The sequence below is a fragment of the Nanorana parkeri genome, unplaced genomic scaffold (assembly GCF_000935625.1).
Source record: "Nanorana parkeri isolate BGI_ZX_2015 unplaced genomic scaffold, ASM93562v1 scaffold687, whole genome shotgun sequence".
In the NCBI taxonomy this organism is placed as follows: domain Eukaryota; kingdom Metazoa; phylum Chordata; class Amphibia; order Anura; family Dicroglossidae; genus Nanorana; species Nanorana parkeri.
The window spans coordinates 721,111-740,789 of record NW_017306955.1 but is presented as its reverse complement, the minus strand read 5'-3'; the positions used below and the strand labels follow the sequence as shown (position 1 = coordinate 740,789).

General features: G+C 43.3%; 1 protein-coding gene across 1 annotated transcript in view; it reads left to right on the top strand.

Moving 5' to 3' along the window:
- The window catches only part of CTNNA1 (catenin alpha 1), a 191,059-nt gene that overhangs the window by 88,143 nt on the left and 83,237 nt on the right, over nt 1–19,679 (top strand). The window contains exons 7-9 of the mRNA XM_018563705.1: nt 3,115–3,318; nt 9,565–9,645; nt 10,464–10,616. Of these exons, the coding sequence (XP_018419207.1) occupies nt 3,115–3,318; nt 9,565–9,645; nt 10,464–10,616 (438 nt within the window). The remainder of the gene's footprint in view (nt 1–3,114; nt 3,319–9,564; nt 9,646–10,463; nt 10,617–19,679) is intronic.

Here is a 19,679-nt window from a genome sequence, read left to right as displayed (position 1 = left end):
ATATAATGAGAGAGAGAGATTTTCCCTTTTCTTAATTCCCTTGTTCAAATTGATGGTTATGTAGGACACTGGCAGTTTGGAACAACATAGACTTTTATTTAACTCCGTGTACATCCAAATCCAATCCCCCATTCTCCTTCCTCTTTCTTCCTCATCAGCATTCTCACTCATTAAAGGCAAAGTCCATCTTTTTGTTAAAAAAAAATCAATACATTTATTTGCATGTGAGCCTCAATATCACTGAACTGTGATCAGTGTATATGTAGTGCAATGCTCTGGCTTCTGCAGACTGTTCTTCTGTTCTTCCCAGTCCTTGTCCGTACTGAGTTACGGACTTTCAATTACAGGGATAGGAGCAAGTATGAAAGAACTACAAGCGCCCTGACGTTGGCACACTGGTACTACATTTGGGGGTGGGGCGCTTGTTTGTGACCATTTTTTATGTTACACCCTGAATATGGGTGTAACATGAAACAGGGTAAAAAGATGGAGTAAATCTTTAACCCTGTGGTGCCTTTCAAACAGCCCATCACTTGACAAACAAAAAGATGATCTATACCAGCTGTCCAGAACATATTCCTTTTGGCCAGTACATTTTTACCTTTAGCCCCTTCCCCAAAACCTCAACCCAAAGGAGGTGGAGGCCCCAGTTGAGCCAAAACAATGGAATCAGGAAAGAGCATTCACATTTAATGAAGTTTACCGGGTTTGGACTACAGGATCAGCACAATGCTGATTGCACTTCAAGAAAGCCAACTTGCACTCAACCATGACAGCCTTGTGACTCTTAGATTGGTCAACGGAGCCACTAGGGTGGCAAGATTGGGCACAAACCATTTGTATAGCAGGTCCTTCTGTATAGCCTCTACTTTGCTCATTTGTGGGTCTTACACAGCCCTCTTCCCACAATGCACCCAAGGTACTTTGTATCCTCCATTTCTAAAGCACATTTTTCTGGATTCACGGTAAAGCCTGCTCCCATCAGGGAGGCCTAACAGTGCCCGAACCTTGTGCAAGTGGGATTTCCAATCTCTACTGAAAATGACAATGCCCTTTACATATACTCAGGTGTATCATTGTTGAGGGTGTACAAATCTATGTATCGCAAATTGGATCTAAAGGAATTATTTTGTACTGGAAATAAGACATCTGTGCGACCTTGGGTTAGAGGTCGTGCATTCAGGAAATAGGATAGGTGCAATTTTTTAAACTTCATTAAGCTTCCAGAGAGTGCAGTAGGGCTTGGGAACCAGAGATTTCCGTAGGGCTTGGGAACCAACACAATAGGGCTTGTGATCCACTTACTCTGTGATTCCGCTGTTATCCCCCGTGCCAACATCATCTTTATTCGAGACAGCTTTCCCTTGAGCCTCTGGGATCCGGTAAAGCCTTTATATCATGCTTGGGTAAATTGGGAAACGTTTCCTTTTTTCTTTGCGACAATTTCTTTACTTTCTGGGTTTGAGCTTTTGACAGTGTGCTGTCCACCTGGATGCTGTCCACCAAGCTTTTACCAAGCTTTGCACCTGCCAAGGCAGTTAACTGGTTCCCTGTATTTCCAAGGCTTCAACAAATTTGTGTGTAGATTTTGCTGCGTTATCAGTGCGGTTTCCATACAGGTTTTAATGGAACCGCACTGATCAGCTCTGTTTTGGGCGTTTTTTATTCTGTTTCAGCGCTGAAACACAATTGAAAACTTCCAAAACCTCCTTTTTTGAGATCAGCGCGGTAACCACGCTGATCCGCAACCTCCCGGTTGTGAATGGGCTCTTATACCAACTCAAAGGACAAGGAGCTGGTAAAGGCTTAAAGGAGAACTATGAGGTGAGTGCTTTTCATTCACCTCATAGTTCTAGCCGACCTGTGACAATGAGACTGTCACAGGTCGGCTCAGTAGATCGGGAGGTGAGCGAACACATACCGGGTACGCTCACCTCTTGATCCTGTCACGGCTCTCTGTCGTGACAGGGGGAGGGGCTGGATTCTCCTCTCCCCGCTCCGATCTGCCAGCGCTTACTGGCGGAACGGACGGGGGAGGGGGCGGGTACAGCTGGCTCTGCCTCTAGATAGGCAGAGCCAGCTGTCACTCACGCAGCTGGGCGGATCCATTCGTCTAAGTCGGGATCCGCTGCGGCGTCTCAGTATACCGCGAGCTGCAGCTCGCGGTATACTGAGCTTCGGGTAACGGGAGGACGCTAGTTTGTGTCCTCCCGTTACCCTAAGGAGAATTATGGGGAAAAGCACTGACCCCATAGTTCTCCTTTACGGCAGTTCATAGGGCAAACAAGAGCACTGGCACAAGGTAAGTCACAATTTTTACCTCCTGCTTAAGCATGGCTTTAGGATTGTGGATGGTAGACAGGCGTTTGCAGCGGCTTAATTTGTATAACCCTTGACATAAACTGTGACCTGATCGGAAAGAAAAAAAAAATATTTGGGAAAACCTGTACTGTTAAACATTTGGAACAGTTCATGGGCGATAGTGTTGCAGTAGGCATTCTGCAACAAATATTGCTTCAGTATTTCCTCAATTTCTAGGTCAAAGAGGCCCTTTAACCGATTGCCGTTCGCCCGTTGAGAAAAAACGGACGGACAGCAGACTCACATTTGTTTGATATGCATACGATCGGCGGCTCTATAGCCTGCCAATCGTATGTATGTGCTGTCTTTGTTTGCTGCCGCTGCCGCCCCACCCCCCTCCATAGGACACTGGCTTTTTGAAACCACATATTCCTTTTATTTAATTCATAAGGCTTTTTAGCAGTAAAACAAATGTCAATATCAACAAAAGAAGACTCAAATGCTCCTTTTTGGAGTCCAAACACTGTGGCACCAAAGCACAGCGATCATTTGTGCATACAAATCACCATCCACCAACCCTCTCCCTCTTCTCATTTTTTTTCCGCCTCCCTTACTCTATATGTATGTTATATATCTATGTATATGAATGTATGCATAAGTGTTGTGTTTTGTTTTCATGTTCACATAAAACAGATGATAAAATAGATTTAAACACACCGTTAAATATTCCTATAGATTCCCTTTTTAAATGCAGTGATATATTATGCTTTAATGTTACTGACTGTTTTCCCACCTTATTTTACTTTTACATAGAAACAAATCATTGTAGATCCTCTTGGCTTTAGTGAAGAAAGATTCAGACCCTCTCTGGAAGAACGATTGGAGAGTATTATCAGTGGTGCTGCTTTGATGGCTGACTCTTCCTGCACTCGTGATGATCGTCGAGAAAGAATTGTAGCAGAGTGTAATTCAGTTCGACAGGCTTTACAGGACCTTCTCTCCGAGTACATGGGAAATGTAAGGATTATGTACTTTGAAAACCCATTGACACCTTACAGGAAAATAATTTCACAGACATGTCTAGGCTTATGTACAAGGAGTTGGGAAAGGTGGTTTTAGTGGTGGTGGTAGTAAATACTAGGTAAGACTCCCGAGTATACTATACTGATTATTTTACAAAACCAGAACTGTTCTCAAGGCAGTATTCTATGAACTAAGTAGAATCAACAGGCATGTAATGTTTTGGAAACCTTTCTTTATAAAATTGCTGTTTTTAAAAGCTGTTTTTTGGAACTCACTCCTACTACAAACTACCTATATGGCACTCACTACTGATCCAGGCTTTTCAAAGCCTGTTTCCTCTCAGCTCGTGCTACACTGCCTGTTGTGGGCTGTTAAATGTCACTTTTGTTTTGTTGTGTCCATCAGATTCATTGTTGAGGAATGGTATATTGCATTAAAAATAGTTGGGCATGGAATGCTACAAAATAACTTTTTCTTGGTTGTACAGTACAAGACACGGGCGATCCTGACTTATTGGGTTGTATAGCGTACCAACAGATGATTCTGACACTGGTCACAGCTTTTTAGAGTATATATAACCCCTCCCACATCATTTTTTTCCAGTGTCCTTAGGTGATGGACAGGTATTAGTTCTCTTTGACAGGAAGTGTTAGTCTTACCTTATGATGTCTTCTATCAAGTTCCTCTGACTGCACACAGCCAAGCTGGGCAAAAATGCTGTCTTCCAAATCGGTGTCCCACGGCAAGAGCTTCGGGGACAGTACCCGGACCCTGCAAGGACAACATCAAAAGATGCAGGGCCCTCCTGTAATGTTGCTTTGGCACTGGATCCTGCGTTAGGCTCCCACCTTGGTACAGTTTGTACAGCGTTGTGTTAGCTGTAGTGTGCCATACAGGTCCAGGGCTATGGTATATCTGCATTGGTGTGACCCTGTCCCTGAACACCCTTTACAGGGAATGCACTCCCAAAGTGAGTGAAGCTGAGGAACATCCCTGCTGACGGTAGAAGATGCAGGAGTAGAAAGTGTGGGGTTCCCTTCTTCCATTCTGTATCAGGACCTGTGCTGTTTCTGCGTACTGTGCGTTTCACCTCTTAATTCCTTTTTTCCTGGACTTGTGCCCTGCATCGATCTTCATGAGGGCCTCTTCACATTAAGTGAGTGACAGATATTTTTCTACATTTTTTGTGTTTTTGTGGGCGTTGGCAGTCATCTTGCCGAAGCCCTTGTTTATCAGCATAAGCGCTGCCTCAGGCACCTCGATGTCCCCAACACCATTTTGCCGGAAATGTTCTACTGCGCATGCGCGTTGGGTCCTTTGGCAGCCATCTTAGTGTAGTCCATCGGTGTGGGGGAAGTTGTGCGGAGGCGGGGCAGTGGTTGTTGGTATTTAAATTTGACATGCAGTAGACGTTGCTGCTTGCGTGGAAGGACAGAGCATTAAGAGAGTCACTGGTCACACGGCAAGAACGTAAGGGCACTGGTCATGTGTGTTGCACCAAACTGTGAGTACCTATTAAGTACATTAACACTCTCATGGCAGATACAGAGGGACTGGAAGTAGGGGAGGAAGCAGTGTTACAGCTGCTGATGGGCATAGTGGGTTTCCTGATTAATGGGTTACTCTGTGATTACCCCGGGGTCAAATCTGCCACAGACTTCTCTTCTGCTGAATTAATACGCCTTTGAGCTCGAAATATGAGAATCAACACAGACACAAAGTTGTGTGGTATCCGCACAATATGAAATGTTCGGCTCGTTAGTGATGTACATCAAGTAAACATGGTGCGGTGGTCCAGCATTAACCAATTACAAATAGGAAAAGCATAGCAACTGCTGCGTACAAAATCAAAATTTTAGCTAGATAACGATGCACATTCATTTCCTGTGAAATCATGTGTTTTCCAGTAACTCGAAACTCTCAAGGTTGTTACAGCTTAAACAAGTACAAATTGAGGAAAGAATCTAATGCTAACATAAAATTGACTTTATCCCTTTACTAATGGTTCCCCTAAAAACGCTGTTATAGGAAGTGTCTGTTAGTCCACCTTACCCTCTGCCACATCTGCTACTATTTCAGCTGGGCCTCATTTATCCCGTCCCAGCAAGAACGATTTTGCGGCATCTGTGACATAGGCCCGGCCCAGAACCGCTGTACGTCAATCCCACGTGACTATACACAGTTCTGAATCAAGCGTGGGCATCGCAAGGACGTGGCGATACCACTCTCCGCCTCTCCCTGCACAGAGATTTCCCAGCTCGCAGGACACAATCTCAGGCCAGCAGACTGAGAGCGATCGTCACCAGGGTTGGTTAACTCCGCAGTTAACCCTTTACCCACAAACGTTCGCTGCCGCCATGTGTTTTCTCTTTATGGAAACACAGACCGTGCCAAGCAAATGCTGCAACAATGTGAACCACTTAATGCTTATGATATCGCTGTCCCCTCAAACAGGAATATGACAGGATTCACTATACAGTAGCGCTTTTCACAGAAGCAAGAATACTTTAGTCCACTTCTCTAGAGTCCAGTGGCGGCGTGCTTTACACCACTGCATCCGACGCTTTGCATTGCACTTGGTGATGTAAGGCTTGGATGCAGCTGCTCGGCCATGGAAACCCATTCCATGAAGCTCTCTACGCACTGTTGATGTGCCTATCTGAAGGCCACACAAAGTTTGGAGGTCTGTAGCTATTGACTCTGCAGACAGTTGGCGACTTCTGTGTACTGTCCACTTCAGCATGCACTGACGCTGCTCTGTCATTTTTGTGGCTGAGTTGCTGCTGTTCCCAGTTGCTTCCACTTTGTTTTAATACCACTAACAGTTGACCGTGGAATATTTAGTAGCAAGGAAGTTTCACGGATGGCCTTATTGCACATGTGGCAACCTGGCAACCTATCACGGTCCACGCTTGAATTCACTGAGCTCCTGAAAGTAATCCATTGTTTCACAAATGTTTGTAGAAGCAGTCTGCATGCCTAGGTGTTTGATTGTATACACCTGTGGCCATGGAGGTGATTGGAACACCTAAATACAATGATTTGGAGGGGTGTCCCAATACTTTTGGCAATATAGTGTAGATTAGAGTTCACAGGGATTAGATCCCTTTTGAGGAACATGATTTCTTTAAAAAACAAAATCACTTTTTGTGGAAAGAAGTAGAATTCAGTAGACATCACATATCACCACTCTTTGTTGTGTTGCGCTGCGACCTGATATTTCCTGTGATATTCTGCTGAAGATAAAATAGGTTGTAAAATAATCATTATTTGTATATAGTTTCTTTACTGCTCATCCCAATCCTCGCTGCTCATCCTAATCCACATTTCTCATCCTAATCCGTACTGCTCATCCCAATCCGCGCTGCTCATCTTGAATTGAAATGAGCAGTGGAGATGGGGATTATCAATGCGGATTGGGATGAGCAGTGTGGATTGGAATGAGCAGTGTGGATTGGGATGAGCAGCGCAGGTTGGGATGAGCAGTAAAACTATATAAAAAATAATGTTTATTTTATCAGCGGAATATGACCGAAAATATCAGATCGCAGCAACACAACAATGAGAGTGGTGACGTGATGGAGAGAAGTTAGAGATTTCCTATATAGTGTGTGGAGACGTGGAAGTTGAACGATCAGAGCACACAATGTGAGAGGAGACGTTAGTCTCTGTGTCATAGAACACCGCAGCTTGGAGAGAGGGGGTGGGGCTATGTAAATACACAAGCGGCTGTAAGGAAGGTTATGGTAATAGCAGAGCGGCAGGGAGGACTAAGATTTACGGAGAACACATTTCTATACAACACCTGCAAGTGTCTGATTACGTGAGACAGAGCATAGTGAAGAGATAGGGAAAATACTGCTCCGAGAGAGGGAAAGAGAAGGGAGGCTGAGTCAGCTTGCTGCTGACAGTCTTCTCAGTTGAGACTCTGCCTCCCTCTCCCACATGTCAGCGTGCACACTCCAACCGTACACAGTGTGCATGATTAGAGAAAGCGCGGCCACGGCAGATAGTTAGAAAAAAAAAAGCTGAGGGCGGCCTGTATTCACTGTTAACGCACCCTAAGAGGAAAGGAGCTTGGAGCAGGGCTGCAAGTGGCCATTTTCTGTGACTTGTGATTAATTTATCTGCAATGTGCTGCGACTTTGGAAAAGAAGAAGAATGCTAATACAGTAAGGGCAAGAAGTACTTTTATTTGCCCTTGGCTTATAATTCTCCTTTAAAAGAACTTTAATTTCTAAAAATGAATGCAAATTACTAATGAAATTTCCTAAAGTGTTGTGTTTAAAACCCTTTTTAATGTTAACATGCTTCTCTAATCTCTTTCTAAGCTCCCTTATAGTCCCACCTACGTACTGTAATCCACATGGACACTTCAAAAGATATGTTACAAACTTGCTATGACGGGAGATAAACTTATTAATTTTATATTCTGTATTTTTTTCCCTTTTTTTTTCTTTTTTTACCCTTGAAAAAGTCATTCACGTTTTAACCAATAAGGATTGGACTTTTGCTGTGCACTGATTGTTTGGATATTAACGTTTGGTTTTATTATCTTTACACATTTCACTGGTTCACAATAATTTATGTTTTGATTTGTTTTAATAAGTGATGTTGTAGTTTTACACAATATTTTATTCACTTGTGGGAATATATATATTTAGATTTTATATTGCACATCATTGGAAGGTTTTTAGCGCGGTACAGTTTATTAAGGATTGATTGAGGCAATGGCCTTTGTGTAACAGCTTTTAACCTTTTGTTGTTTCTTGACTGACTTCCATTAGCACAAATTAATTGACTACCATAATAAGTTGGAAACAGCGAAGATTTCCGATTAAAGTATTCGTTATCAGAAATCTTCGTTGGTTCCAACTCATTGCCTGCAGTATCTAGGCTAAATGTTCGTCACCACCACTGGATTGACCAGTTCGATCCCTTCGAACTCCAGTGCAGAGATTATGGTCCAATTTGCACCCCAATGTCCGCTTCTGAATGAGAATCTTAAGGTTGATCGCTTCCACTTCCAAAGCAGTCCTGTTCGCCCTGGCTCACATAAGGCCCTTGCAGCTAAGCATCCTGGAATCTTGGAACAGACATCCTCTGTCTCATCCTATGTGTCTTTCCCCGAAAGTAAGAATTTCTCTGAGTTGGTGGCTGACAAGTACGACTTGGCGGTTAGGAAAATAATTTCTTCCAGTACAGTGGACAATCATAACGACAAACACAAGCCTTCTGGGCTATCGGTCAGTTCAGGGGACTTGGAGTCGGCTAGAATCAGCACTTCCATTTAACATTCTAGAGCTGAGAGCGATTGATCTGGCCCTTTGTGACTGCACTCCCCTTCTCCAAGGGAAGCCAACGAAAGTTAATTCGGACAATGCTACAACAGTGGCCTATGTGAATCATTGGGAGGGTACAAGAAGTTGTATTGCCCAAAGGGAAGCAGAAAGGATTTTCAATTGGCCAGAAGCTCATGTTCTGTGTAGTCTCTGTGGTATCTTTCTCAGGGTCCGGTCTTCCACCCTGCTTCTCAGTCACTGGATTTAACAGTGTTGCTGAAACCCAAGTCCTAGGGCTTATCAGATGAGGTCATTGCTACCTTACTACAGTCAAGATAGCCGTCATCTCGTACGTTGTATTACCGAGCATTTAGGGTTTACTTTGCTTGGTGAGAAGGGTGGATCCGAGATGTTTTTCAATAAATCGGGTTTTGAATTTTCTTCACTTTGGTTTAGAACAGTTTATTGCTGAGCACATTGAAGGATCAAATTTCGGCGCTATCAATTTTCTTTCAAGAGACTATTGGCTCTCGTATTGTTGGTATTTTGTATTTAAAAAAAATAATTTATATATGCATATGTCACATCAAATTGAAGCCAATTTTGTCTTTTAAAAAACATTATATAATATGTGTAGGTGCAATTAATGAGGAAGATGGACATTATGGTTAAACAAACACATAGCAAAAATGGCAAAATTGCTGCGGTCCCCAGGAACAATATACATTTCTTAAGTTGTGTCACTAAGGGGCTAAACTTGCAATTTTCCCTAATTATTGAATATGTCGTTTTTTGTATAATTAATACAATTTTTGAAGGAACTTCTTTGAATACAATTTCCTAAATTTCTGTATCAAATAGAATGCTGCTTAGTATTAGGTACCTACTACTAATGTAATGGAAAGTAGGTTGCATCATTGTTGGACTACAGCAAAGCTAATAATAACTATAATTTCAGACTGGACGAAAAGAAAGAAGCGATGCACTTAATTCTGCAATTGACAGAATGACCCGAAAAACGAGAGACCTCCGCAGACAGGTAACGGATATTGCCTCTATTGTGTTTCTGATTGTCTAATCAGTGTGCTTTTCTGACTCTCAAGGCATATGTATTTACATGTATATATTCAGCTATTATATTGGATTCCAGATTTTGGTAATCTGCTTCTTGCCACTGTGCTCCAGTACTGGGTTAGACCGGTAATACAGAACAGCAGAAATCAAGCATTGGGCAATTATCATCCTCCATTGTTGTGGTTTTTTTGTACGTCCCGCCACAAAAGGACCAAATGACTTGTCACGTACACTGTACGTGACAAGTTATTCGCTGCACTAGAAGGCTGGTAACCGCTGAGAATCAGCGGTTACCATTCATTAATGTATCCCTTAGTTTAGAGGCATCCATTAATGAAAGGGTTAACCTTTTTCAGACACCCGATACCTTAATATCAGGTGTCTCAGAGCCAAAGCAGAGCGGGCACACATGCCGGCTTTTGCCAGCATTCTGACAGCTCGTATAGATCGAGAGATATCTCGCTCAAGCTATACTGGCTTTTTTTTTCTTTCACTTTCAGGAATAGATACATAATGTATCTATTCCTGAAAGAAGAATGTTTCAGTCTGCTGATCGTTGTTGTAACAATCAGGACACTAGTGACAGGAAAAGTCATGATTAGCATTCCGCTTCAATTGTTTAGGTGTCTCACAATGCAATTTTTCCCATATATTTATTTTAAATTTCCAGCTTTGTGACCCCATTATTCTCTCAGGCTAAAAGTAATCGTTCTGGGCTGTTTAAAATAGATGACGTGCATTTCTTCTGAACACACCTCACCTACTTCTTGTTCTGTCCAATAGCTCCGCAAAGCTGTCATGGATCATGTCTCTGATTCCTTCCTGGAGACCAATGTTCCACTTCTTGTTCTGATTGAAGCAGCAAAGAATGGAAATGAGAAAGAAGTTAAAGAGTATGCCCAGGTGTTCCGGGAACATGCAAACAAGCTTATTGAGGTAAGTAAATTTACATCAAATGCACACAACGCACTACCTAAATATACCTCCGACATACATGACATAACCTACTACCTTGCTTTGTGGCGCGATGCATTGGGAAATATTGTGCGGGTGTATCTTATGTTCCTTTGTGGTGTGTTGGCTGGCCACTCAAATGAACAAGAAGCCTTAATGCAGTGCATGTTAATAACCATAATAACATGCTTTAATGCATCAGACCACACAGATGTGAATGGGGCTTAGAGTAACCTAGCTCATAGGGAATCCTCATTTTTAAGATTTATCTTTGTGTAGGAAATATTACTTGAACCCAAAGAAGGTATTGTGCAGGAGGCTATAATAGGTGTATATTTTCATGTGTAATTTTTCATCTGCAGTGAGTAGGCCTTTGCCTTTTTGTGTTCGGGAGCCTGTGTGGTGCTTACTTTGTATAGCTAATGACGGGAAGGAGAGTGGCAAATTTGGTAGTTGTCTCAGAATGCAGGGGCTGCAAGTCCGCTTCCTCTCCCCCAAAAGTCTGTCTCTGTGCAAAAGAAAATGCAGCTTCCTTGAATCCAGTCACAAAAAAACAAAACCAAGCGCTCAGCTGCCAAATATTCTGACCACTCCATCAAACTAGGTGTCTCTCGGTCAAACAAACTAACATATAATATCATATGCTAAACAGGATACAAAGTATCTGAAAGGTAGCCCAGGAAGTCTATATAAAAAATAAAAAAAATATGTAGAAAACTAGGTAGCAAGAAAGTCCAATGCTGCTAGAGTGGGGAGCTCCAGTGAAGGAAACTAGAAAAAAAGGGGACACAACACAAAAAGACTAATGGTGTAGTCGGTTCAAATCCAATAATTTATTGAAAAAAAAGCAGTAAGCATTACATTCATTAGTGATGGTGAGAGAGAGGTAGCAGAATCAACCACATCTATGCACAGGGAAATATCGAAGCTGGTGGCGTCCTGCCCTGGCCATAGGCTGACTCTCCATGGTAGATGGATAAATAGAAGCAACTCGCCGTGTGTTGTCAAAGGAGGAAGGAATTGACTCCCGTTGTGGTAACACCACCCACTCTCAACGTCACCTCTTATCCAGAACACGTCTCGGGGAGTTCCTCCCCTTCATCAGCCTTACTCCTGGGCTACCTCTACACATAATAAAGGGTTAATCAGAAGCATTGTAATAAACAAGTAGATGTCTCTCAGAAAGAACAGGTATTAAACCTGTAAATGTTAATTATGGAATAAATCGACAATTACATGGCACACATACTGCAAACCATCATAGTTAAATTAAGTGGTATTGCTCTAAGAATAATCACTATAAAATTGACATATATGACAAAGGATTATGCAAAATAATGTGGGCTATGTAAATAGCAGCTTGAAAACGGACACAAAAAAAATGGAAAAAGTGTGTTTTTTATAATGTGCATCCCAATGTGTGTTTTGAAGAAAAAAAAAATTAAACATAATCCCCTAAGCAAAATGGACAATTAAATATTCAAATGCACATCCAGGTCTTCATTTGGTCCCCCTTCGACAACTGAGTTCAAATGACTTGGATGGTAATAAGGGAAGGTTTGCTGGGGTCCTCGTTATGATGGGAATAAACATTTTAGGAGAACGTGGGCGGAATTTATCGAAACTGGAGCAGACAAAAACCTGGAGCAGTTGCCCAGGGCATCCAATCGGCTTCTCTCGTCAGTTCGGTTAAGATTTGAAAATGAAAGATAAAGTGATTGGTGTGCGCAACTGTTCCAGAGTTTGTCTGCTCCAGTTTTGATAAATTCCCCCCACTGTATTTAGAGTCAATCTCTTTTTATTTATTTAGGCATAAACAACATGCAAAACTAGACAAGACCGTAAAACAGGACATCGTCATGTCTATCAAGTACAAGCCAAGTATGCACAGACAATAATTTGGAAATACAGTTACTATTCCATAGTGTGCAGATAACGCCCGTCAGGTCCCTGAGGGGCGGTCTTCAGAAGGCTGAATAGCCAATCTGCTATAACACAAAGAAAGATCCGGCACATGGGTAATATATATATATGTATTGTAGTTGAAAGAGAACTATAGAACGAGAGGGGGAAAGAGGGGACAGCCAGAGAGGATGGGAAAAAGGAGGAGAGAGAGGACAGGCTCAAGGAGGAGAGAGCGGACAGGCTCGCAATGGTCCTCAACACCAGACAGAACATCTCCTAAAACTGTCTAAATAAAGACATATAATACATATTAACTTCCAAATATAGCTAGGCCACAAGGTGACCAACTAATCACTCAGGAACTCAGCATTTGTTTAAATTCTATAGAGTCCAGGCAGACCATATCTCTAGAACCTTGTTAGACCTGTTGTGGTCAAACACCACCAGATCCTCCATAGTGTAAATTTAATTCATTATCGGGGCACAAGTCGTGAGCCTTGGGGGATGGTTGGACTTTGTGAGCGACTCTGGCTGCCAACAAACAATGGTGAAGTATTCCCTTCTTAAGAGAGGAGAGGGAATTAGGCATCATTGAGAGGACGGCCACCATGCAAGAGACTGGAGTGTATCAGAAATGCTCTTCCTGTGATAGCAGACAAAGACCGAGGTCCAAAACCCTGTGATAACAGGACAGCTCCACCACAAGTGAAGAAAAGATCTCCCTTCCCCAGAGCACCTCCAGCAGGGGTAAGGGGGCCCAAGCGAGATGCGAGTTACTTAGTCAGGACGAAATTGCCCCATACCGAATGCAAGGGCAGCAACAGAAAAGGCAAGGAGGGACATTGCCCCGGTGGGATTCATGGGAGTGCCTGTAATTCATGGGTGCTAAGATTGAATTCCAGTTGTGTCACCAGCTTATTAGAAAGACGATGAAACCAATCTGACAACCGGGTAAGCAAAGAAGCCTTGTGATGTAATTAGAAATCTGGAAGGCCCATCCCGCCTTCCAATTTGGCTTCAGAAAGGACTGAAAAGCAAACACGCGGCTTCCTAGAGCTCCAAACATAACGCAATCAAAGTGATTTTAGTTTGAGGAAGAAAGATTTAGGGGACAGATAGGAATTGCTTAAAAAAATTTATAAGAGACAAGGTAAGACGTCCAATTAAGACGTCCATCTTAAGAGTATTTAATACATCCAAACCACGAGAGACCTCTGTCCCAACTAGAAAGATCTGTCGTTATAGTCCCTAAAAGCTTAGTGTAGTTGAGAGAATATAGTGTGAATCGGTCAGCCGGGATGCACGTACCGAAGTATTTGATGTGACCCGAAGAGCATTTAAATGCAAAATTATAAAGCAAGTGGGAATGAACCTGTTGGGAGGATGACATCCAGTATTTTAGATTTTGATAAATTCACCTTGAAATTACAGAAAGGAGAACTATGAGGTGAGTGATTTACACTCATCCTCATAGTTAGTCAGCCTGTGACAAAGAAGCTGTCACAGGTCGGCTCTATAGATCGAGAAGTGAGAAGAAACATGCACCGATCCGCTCACTTCCCGACAGTCTCCCTGAATTGAGCGTTGATCATCAGTCATCGCTCCCCGCAGGGATTCCCCCCTCCCCTCTCCGATCCTCCAGCGCTGACTGGAGGGACGGACGGACGGGAGGGGCTGGGCACAGCTGGCTCTGCCTCTAGATAGGCAAGATCCCACTGTCACTCACGCAGCTGGGTGGATCTAGACAGTTTTGTCTGGCTCTGTCCCGGCTGCGGTGCTCTAAGTATATTGTGGCAATGGCCAGCGATATACTGAGCTTTGGGTCATGGGAGGAGGTTAGTATATGTCCTCCCATGACCCTAAAGAGAACTATGGGGAAAAACACTTATTCCATAGTTCTCTTTTAAGGAGCCGAATATGTAAAGTTCTTGTAGGATATTAGGCAGGCTAATCAAAGGTCGGGAGACAAACATTAACAGGTCATCAGCGAACAGGGCAAGTTTATGTTAGGTTGAACCTATGGAGATACCGTGAATAGTCATTTATACCAAGTGTCACTGCCCTACACAGTGCCACTGCCAAACGTTCCATGACAAGGGCATAAAGTAAGGGCAACCCTGTCGCATACCATTATGAATCCTGAAAGGACCTGACAATGAACCATTGACGTGAAGTCTGGATACTGGATTATTATAGAGGGCCATAACCCTATGTAAAAGAACTCCCCCAGACCCACCTGTTGCAGCTTGGCTACCAGAAAGGGCCAGCTGACCCTATTAAAAGCCTTTTCGGCATCCACAGAGAGCAGGCACGAGAGGGGGTAGCAGTTCTACAAGCATAGGCAATTAGATTAATGACCCTAGAGGTATTGTTGTGTGCTTTGCACGGAGGAATGAAACCCACCTGGTCTCCATGAATAAGATGAGGTAAGTACGGTTGTTGTCGGAGAGCCAACAGTTTAGCAAAACGTTTAGCATCAGGATTGAGGAGAGAAATGTTTACCACAATTTATAGTATCCTTGCCAGATTTGGGTATATGTGATATGGGCCTAAAGGGTTTGCGAAGGAAAGCGGCAGTCCGGAGAAACGCATTGTAAGTGTTGAGAAGTATGGGTGACAGAGAATCAAGAAAGGTTTTATAAAATGATGCAGTCAAGCTATCAGGTCCAGGACATTTACCAGTGGAAAGGTTTTTAATAGCGGCACAAAATTCAGCAGGGGTGAAAGGAGAGTCTAGACTAGCCCGAACATCATAAGGACGGCAGGTAGGGCAGTGCGTTGCACATAGTTTTCTATTTTTCGATAGAGAGTTTCAGGCGGTAAGTCGGCATACAGTGTTTCAATACTTTAAAGAGTAGAGTAGAAGTGTTGGAAGTGATCACAAATTTGCTTGGGACTGAACTAAAACCCCGTTACGAGGAACTATAGAAAAATTAGTACTAGAAGGGTTTTGCGGATGAAGTCGACGAGCAAGTAGGCAATCGTACATTTCCCCAAATTCGTACCATTGGCTGTGCTGTCTATCTCTAGCAGCGAGAAATATACGGCCAATGAGTTGCCCAAGAAATGGTGCGGAAAAGAGATGCCAGGTAAGATTGCCAGGTAGAGGATCTAGATTTAGTGGTGGACAAACCCAGATCAGTGAACATGGTGGCATGGTCAGACCACAAAATAGATCCCCTATTCACGGACGATGAACAGTCGAGTAGGTCTTGAGAAATGAAAATATAGTCGATATTAAGGGGAAAGGTATAGAAACTATTGTCCTTGTCGTGTGGATGGAGCAGTCTCCAAATGTCACAAAGTCTAAGAGATGGGAAAGCGTGTTTGAGTTTGCGTAGGGCTGCACAAGGTAGGGAGGACTTACCGATAGAATAATCCCACTCAGAGTCTAGGGGAATATTCGGATCTCCTCCCAAGATGAGCCTCCCACTTGAAAAGTCCTGGAGAGATGATAGGGTCCGAAGCCCAAAAGCTGTCTGACCTTGGTTGGGAAAGTAAAGATTAGCAATTGTATGCACCTTTTCATATAGACAGATTTTAACAAACAGAGCTCTGCCCAGGCCATCACATAGTGACTCCAGCACTTGACACGATAAACCTTTTATGAAAAGCAATAGAGACAGCACAAGTCTTAGAGGTTGGGTGGGGATTATGAATCCAACGAGGATAATCGTGATTTCGGAAGAGAGCGAATTTCTGCAAAAATGTATTTCCTGAATTAGGAGAATATCTACCTTTTAAAAGAGATTATACAAAATTTTAGAATGTTTTTCAGGGACGTTCATACCATGTATATTTAAAGAGCTGATCTAGAGAGGGGCCATTTGCGACTAGGGGAAAGTAAAGGGAGAGAAATTGAGGCTATACTATTCACAACAAGAAGAACTAAACGAGAGAAGGCTTAACCTTCAGATTCCCAAGAGAAACTTGGGAAGGCCTATGTGGGGGAGGGAAAGCCTAAAGCAGTTAATTCTTACCCGGCCCACAGAAGCAGAAATTTGCATTATGAAATCAAAAAGTAAATGGTCACCAACATGTCACACGTAGTATCACATTATGCAGAGGAAATCACGGCAAAACAGTAGCTAAACACTAAACCATGGAGTAGCTGGAAGTTCCACAGGCAGAAACGCACAAACGCAGCCACATTGGAGCAACCAGGAACAGCCAAAAAGACTGATGGGGGAGTGGAATCACGGAGGAATCCGTGTCTCAACTTTTTCCGAGTGGCAGGAGAAGATTGTGAACTTCTTGGCTGCTTGGAGATTCGTTGCGCAAAGGTAAACCCGGTAGAGTAGGTCTCAAAGGCCAGTCGGGGGTGGGGGAGAGCCGTATAAGGAAGGTCCCACCAAGTTCCCACCAAATGAAGAAGGTCTCTGAGATGAAGAAACATAGCAGACTAGATATTTTTATGTGCCATGAGACTGAATGGTTACCCCATTGGTATGTGATCTTGCGCTGTTTCAACAAATCCACAACCGGTTTAAGTGATCTCCACAAGGCCAGTTTTTGGGCATCCAAGCAGTCCTGAACTGAGTCCAGAGTATTTTTCAGATCATGCACTCTAGTACCAACATGACAGAGAACCTCGCGAACTGACTGCAACTTGTAAGTCGTTTCAAGACACGTCGCATAAATTTCCAAATGTTGTCTGGTAGGCAGAAATCTGATTTATAAGATTTGAGATCCCAATCCCCCTCCGGATCAGGGGATGATGCAGAGGGGTATGAGCACTAGAAGCAGGGGAAGCGGAACGCATGGGAAGCCTAGGAGAGGCAGGTCTGTTGCTGTCACTGTCCATTCCTACCCTGTCCCTGGTGGTGAGCCTTTCTGCATTTCAGGTAGGAACTCAGAATTAGAGGAAGAGACACCTTCTTGCGGCACCACGATAGAGTTTGGTTCCAGTTGATGGAGCGTGCGGACCTCTGCCGCCTCGTGCGAGCTGGGTGCCATCTTGTCATCCGGGGCCTGAGAGGACGAGTGCCGAAATACTGAGGGTGGGTGCGCTAGGAGGCTGTCGTGGTGTGAGCCGCACCCTTTTTTTACCCATGAGGTTGGTGATGGGAGATTGCTGTGAGCGGGGAAGCGCGCCAGGACGCAGGCACGGAGCAGGAGCTCTGTCACAACGCAGCCATATCCGCCATAGGCAAGCTACCCCTCACTGTATTTAGGGCACCCTTTTTTACATTCCGCCTGTGTTCTCCAAAAGGAACCCTCAATGGTCTAACAGTTCTACCCACATAGATCATCCACAAGGGCAGGCGAGGCAGTACAACACATAGGAAGTAGAGCAAGTAGTAAAATCACAAAGAGCATGTTTTACCCTCTCTGTCCTGGAAAGAATTTTGACCATGTCTCTATGAGCCAAGCATCTAAGCTTACGACACTGGAAGATTCCAAAAAGGGACCGAAAAGTGGATAAATTATCTGTAAAGATGGCCAATTTGTGTAATTCACTAGGGGCAATAAATATAATAAACCACCTGCGGAATGTGGATTGTAACTTCAGATTGTTAATTTAAAATCTGACATTTTGTGTGGATAATAGAAAAAATTATCTATTGAACTGAGTAATTAACAGTGGCCCTTCTAGATTTTGCCTAGGGTTCATTCAACCTGCCTAATGAGGATGTATTAAAAAAATCAAGATATTTATAGTATGTCTGGTCTAGTAGACCTGGATCATAACCCTTATCTAAAACTTTAACAAATTTACTGTTTATCTGATTTTTTTTTTTTAGTAGAACAGTTCCATTGTATTGCAACCATATCCATCTGCACGACCTTAACCGTCTGGCTCGACCTTAACCGTTTGGCTCAAGGTCATGTTCCAGGATCCTACTGCCCTCCGAAAGCTGAAAATCATGCCTGTGGCACTACTTTATTATGTTGATAGGCTAGCAGATATTCTATGCTAAATATCCAAAATAGGCCTCCTTTTGATACAATTTTGAATAATAGTCTATTAGTGCAACCAACGCCTCTTGTGTATGCCTTGGAGAGGGAATGCCTGGACAGCTTAAGGGGGAAAAGTACCCTTTTGCCCCAGAAAAAGAAAGCAAAATCTCCATCTAGGAAACCCTCTACTAATAAAAAAAAGTTCCTTTTTTGTTTCTCTCAGGCCTCTAAGTCGAAAGCAAAACCTAGAACTTAATTCTGCTTTAAGTCAGAAGTTTGGGTCCAGAATGTTGTATCCTGAGGCTTCAAACTGAAATTAGGATCTCTGCTTCCACCCCACTTCATGCTGTCAAACTTGTCAACATCCTCACAACAATTGGCAGACCTTCACGCTACCAATCATCATAGCCATTGTTCTGGAAAAGAAGAGGTTTCAGAATTTCTATTGAAACCTGTTAACCGTTTCCACCCCACACTAAATCTATAGGTTCTCAACACTTTCCTTTGGGTAAAAAAACTGCACATGGAATCCACGTAGTCAGTCCATTGCCCCCCTCCATTCAAGAGACCACCGGGGCTCTGTGCCTACTTGCATTTCCTCATCTTTCCAGTGCATCTACACTTCATGCATTATTCTGTGGGCAAACAACATTACCAATTTGTTTCCCTTCTATTTGTTCTGCATACTGCACCTCAGGCTTTCACCAAGATGCTGGCCCCTGTTCTTGCTTTCCTTCACTCCTCTGGGCATTCCCATAGTGGGATATCTGGATAACCTGAGGGAACAGTCGTCTCCTCATCGGGCTCCTGGAAAACTTTGTAGGCCCCTTTTAGATCATCCAGATCTTCTGTCCCAGTGGCTGGTTTACCACCTTGCTTTTCAGTTGCTGGCCCAGGTCCTGAGGGATGGAGCTTAGTTAACCCTATGTCCTTGAAAGCTAGGAAATTGACAGTCTACCATTATACTTGGGAAAGCGGATTTTTCTAGGTGTGTGAATGCATGATGTTGCATTCTAGGAAGTTATCAATGGTATGAATCCTGCCAGTTCCTCAATCTGGTCTGGATCAGCATTTGGCCTGGAGAACCATCTCCGCCTTAGTGGTCCATTTTCGGAGACCTCTTGCCTTTCTTGATATGAAGGGAAACTCTCTTCATATCAACCACATTGTGCTCTTCTGTTCATTCCTCAGTGACTCCGTAGGGCATCAACCTGGTTCTGTGGGTTCTTCAGAAACCGC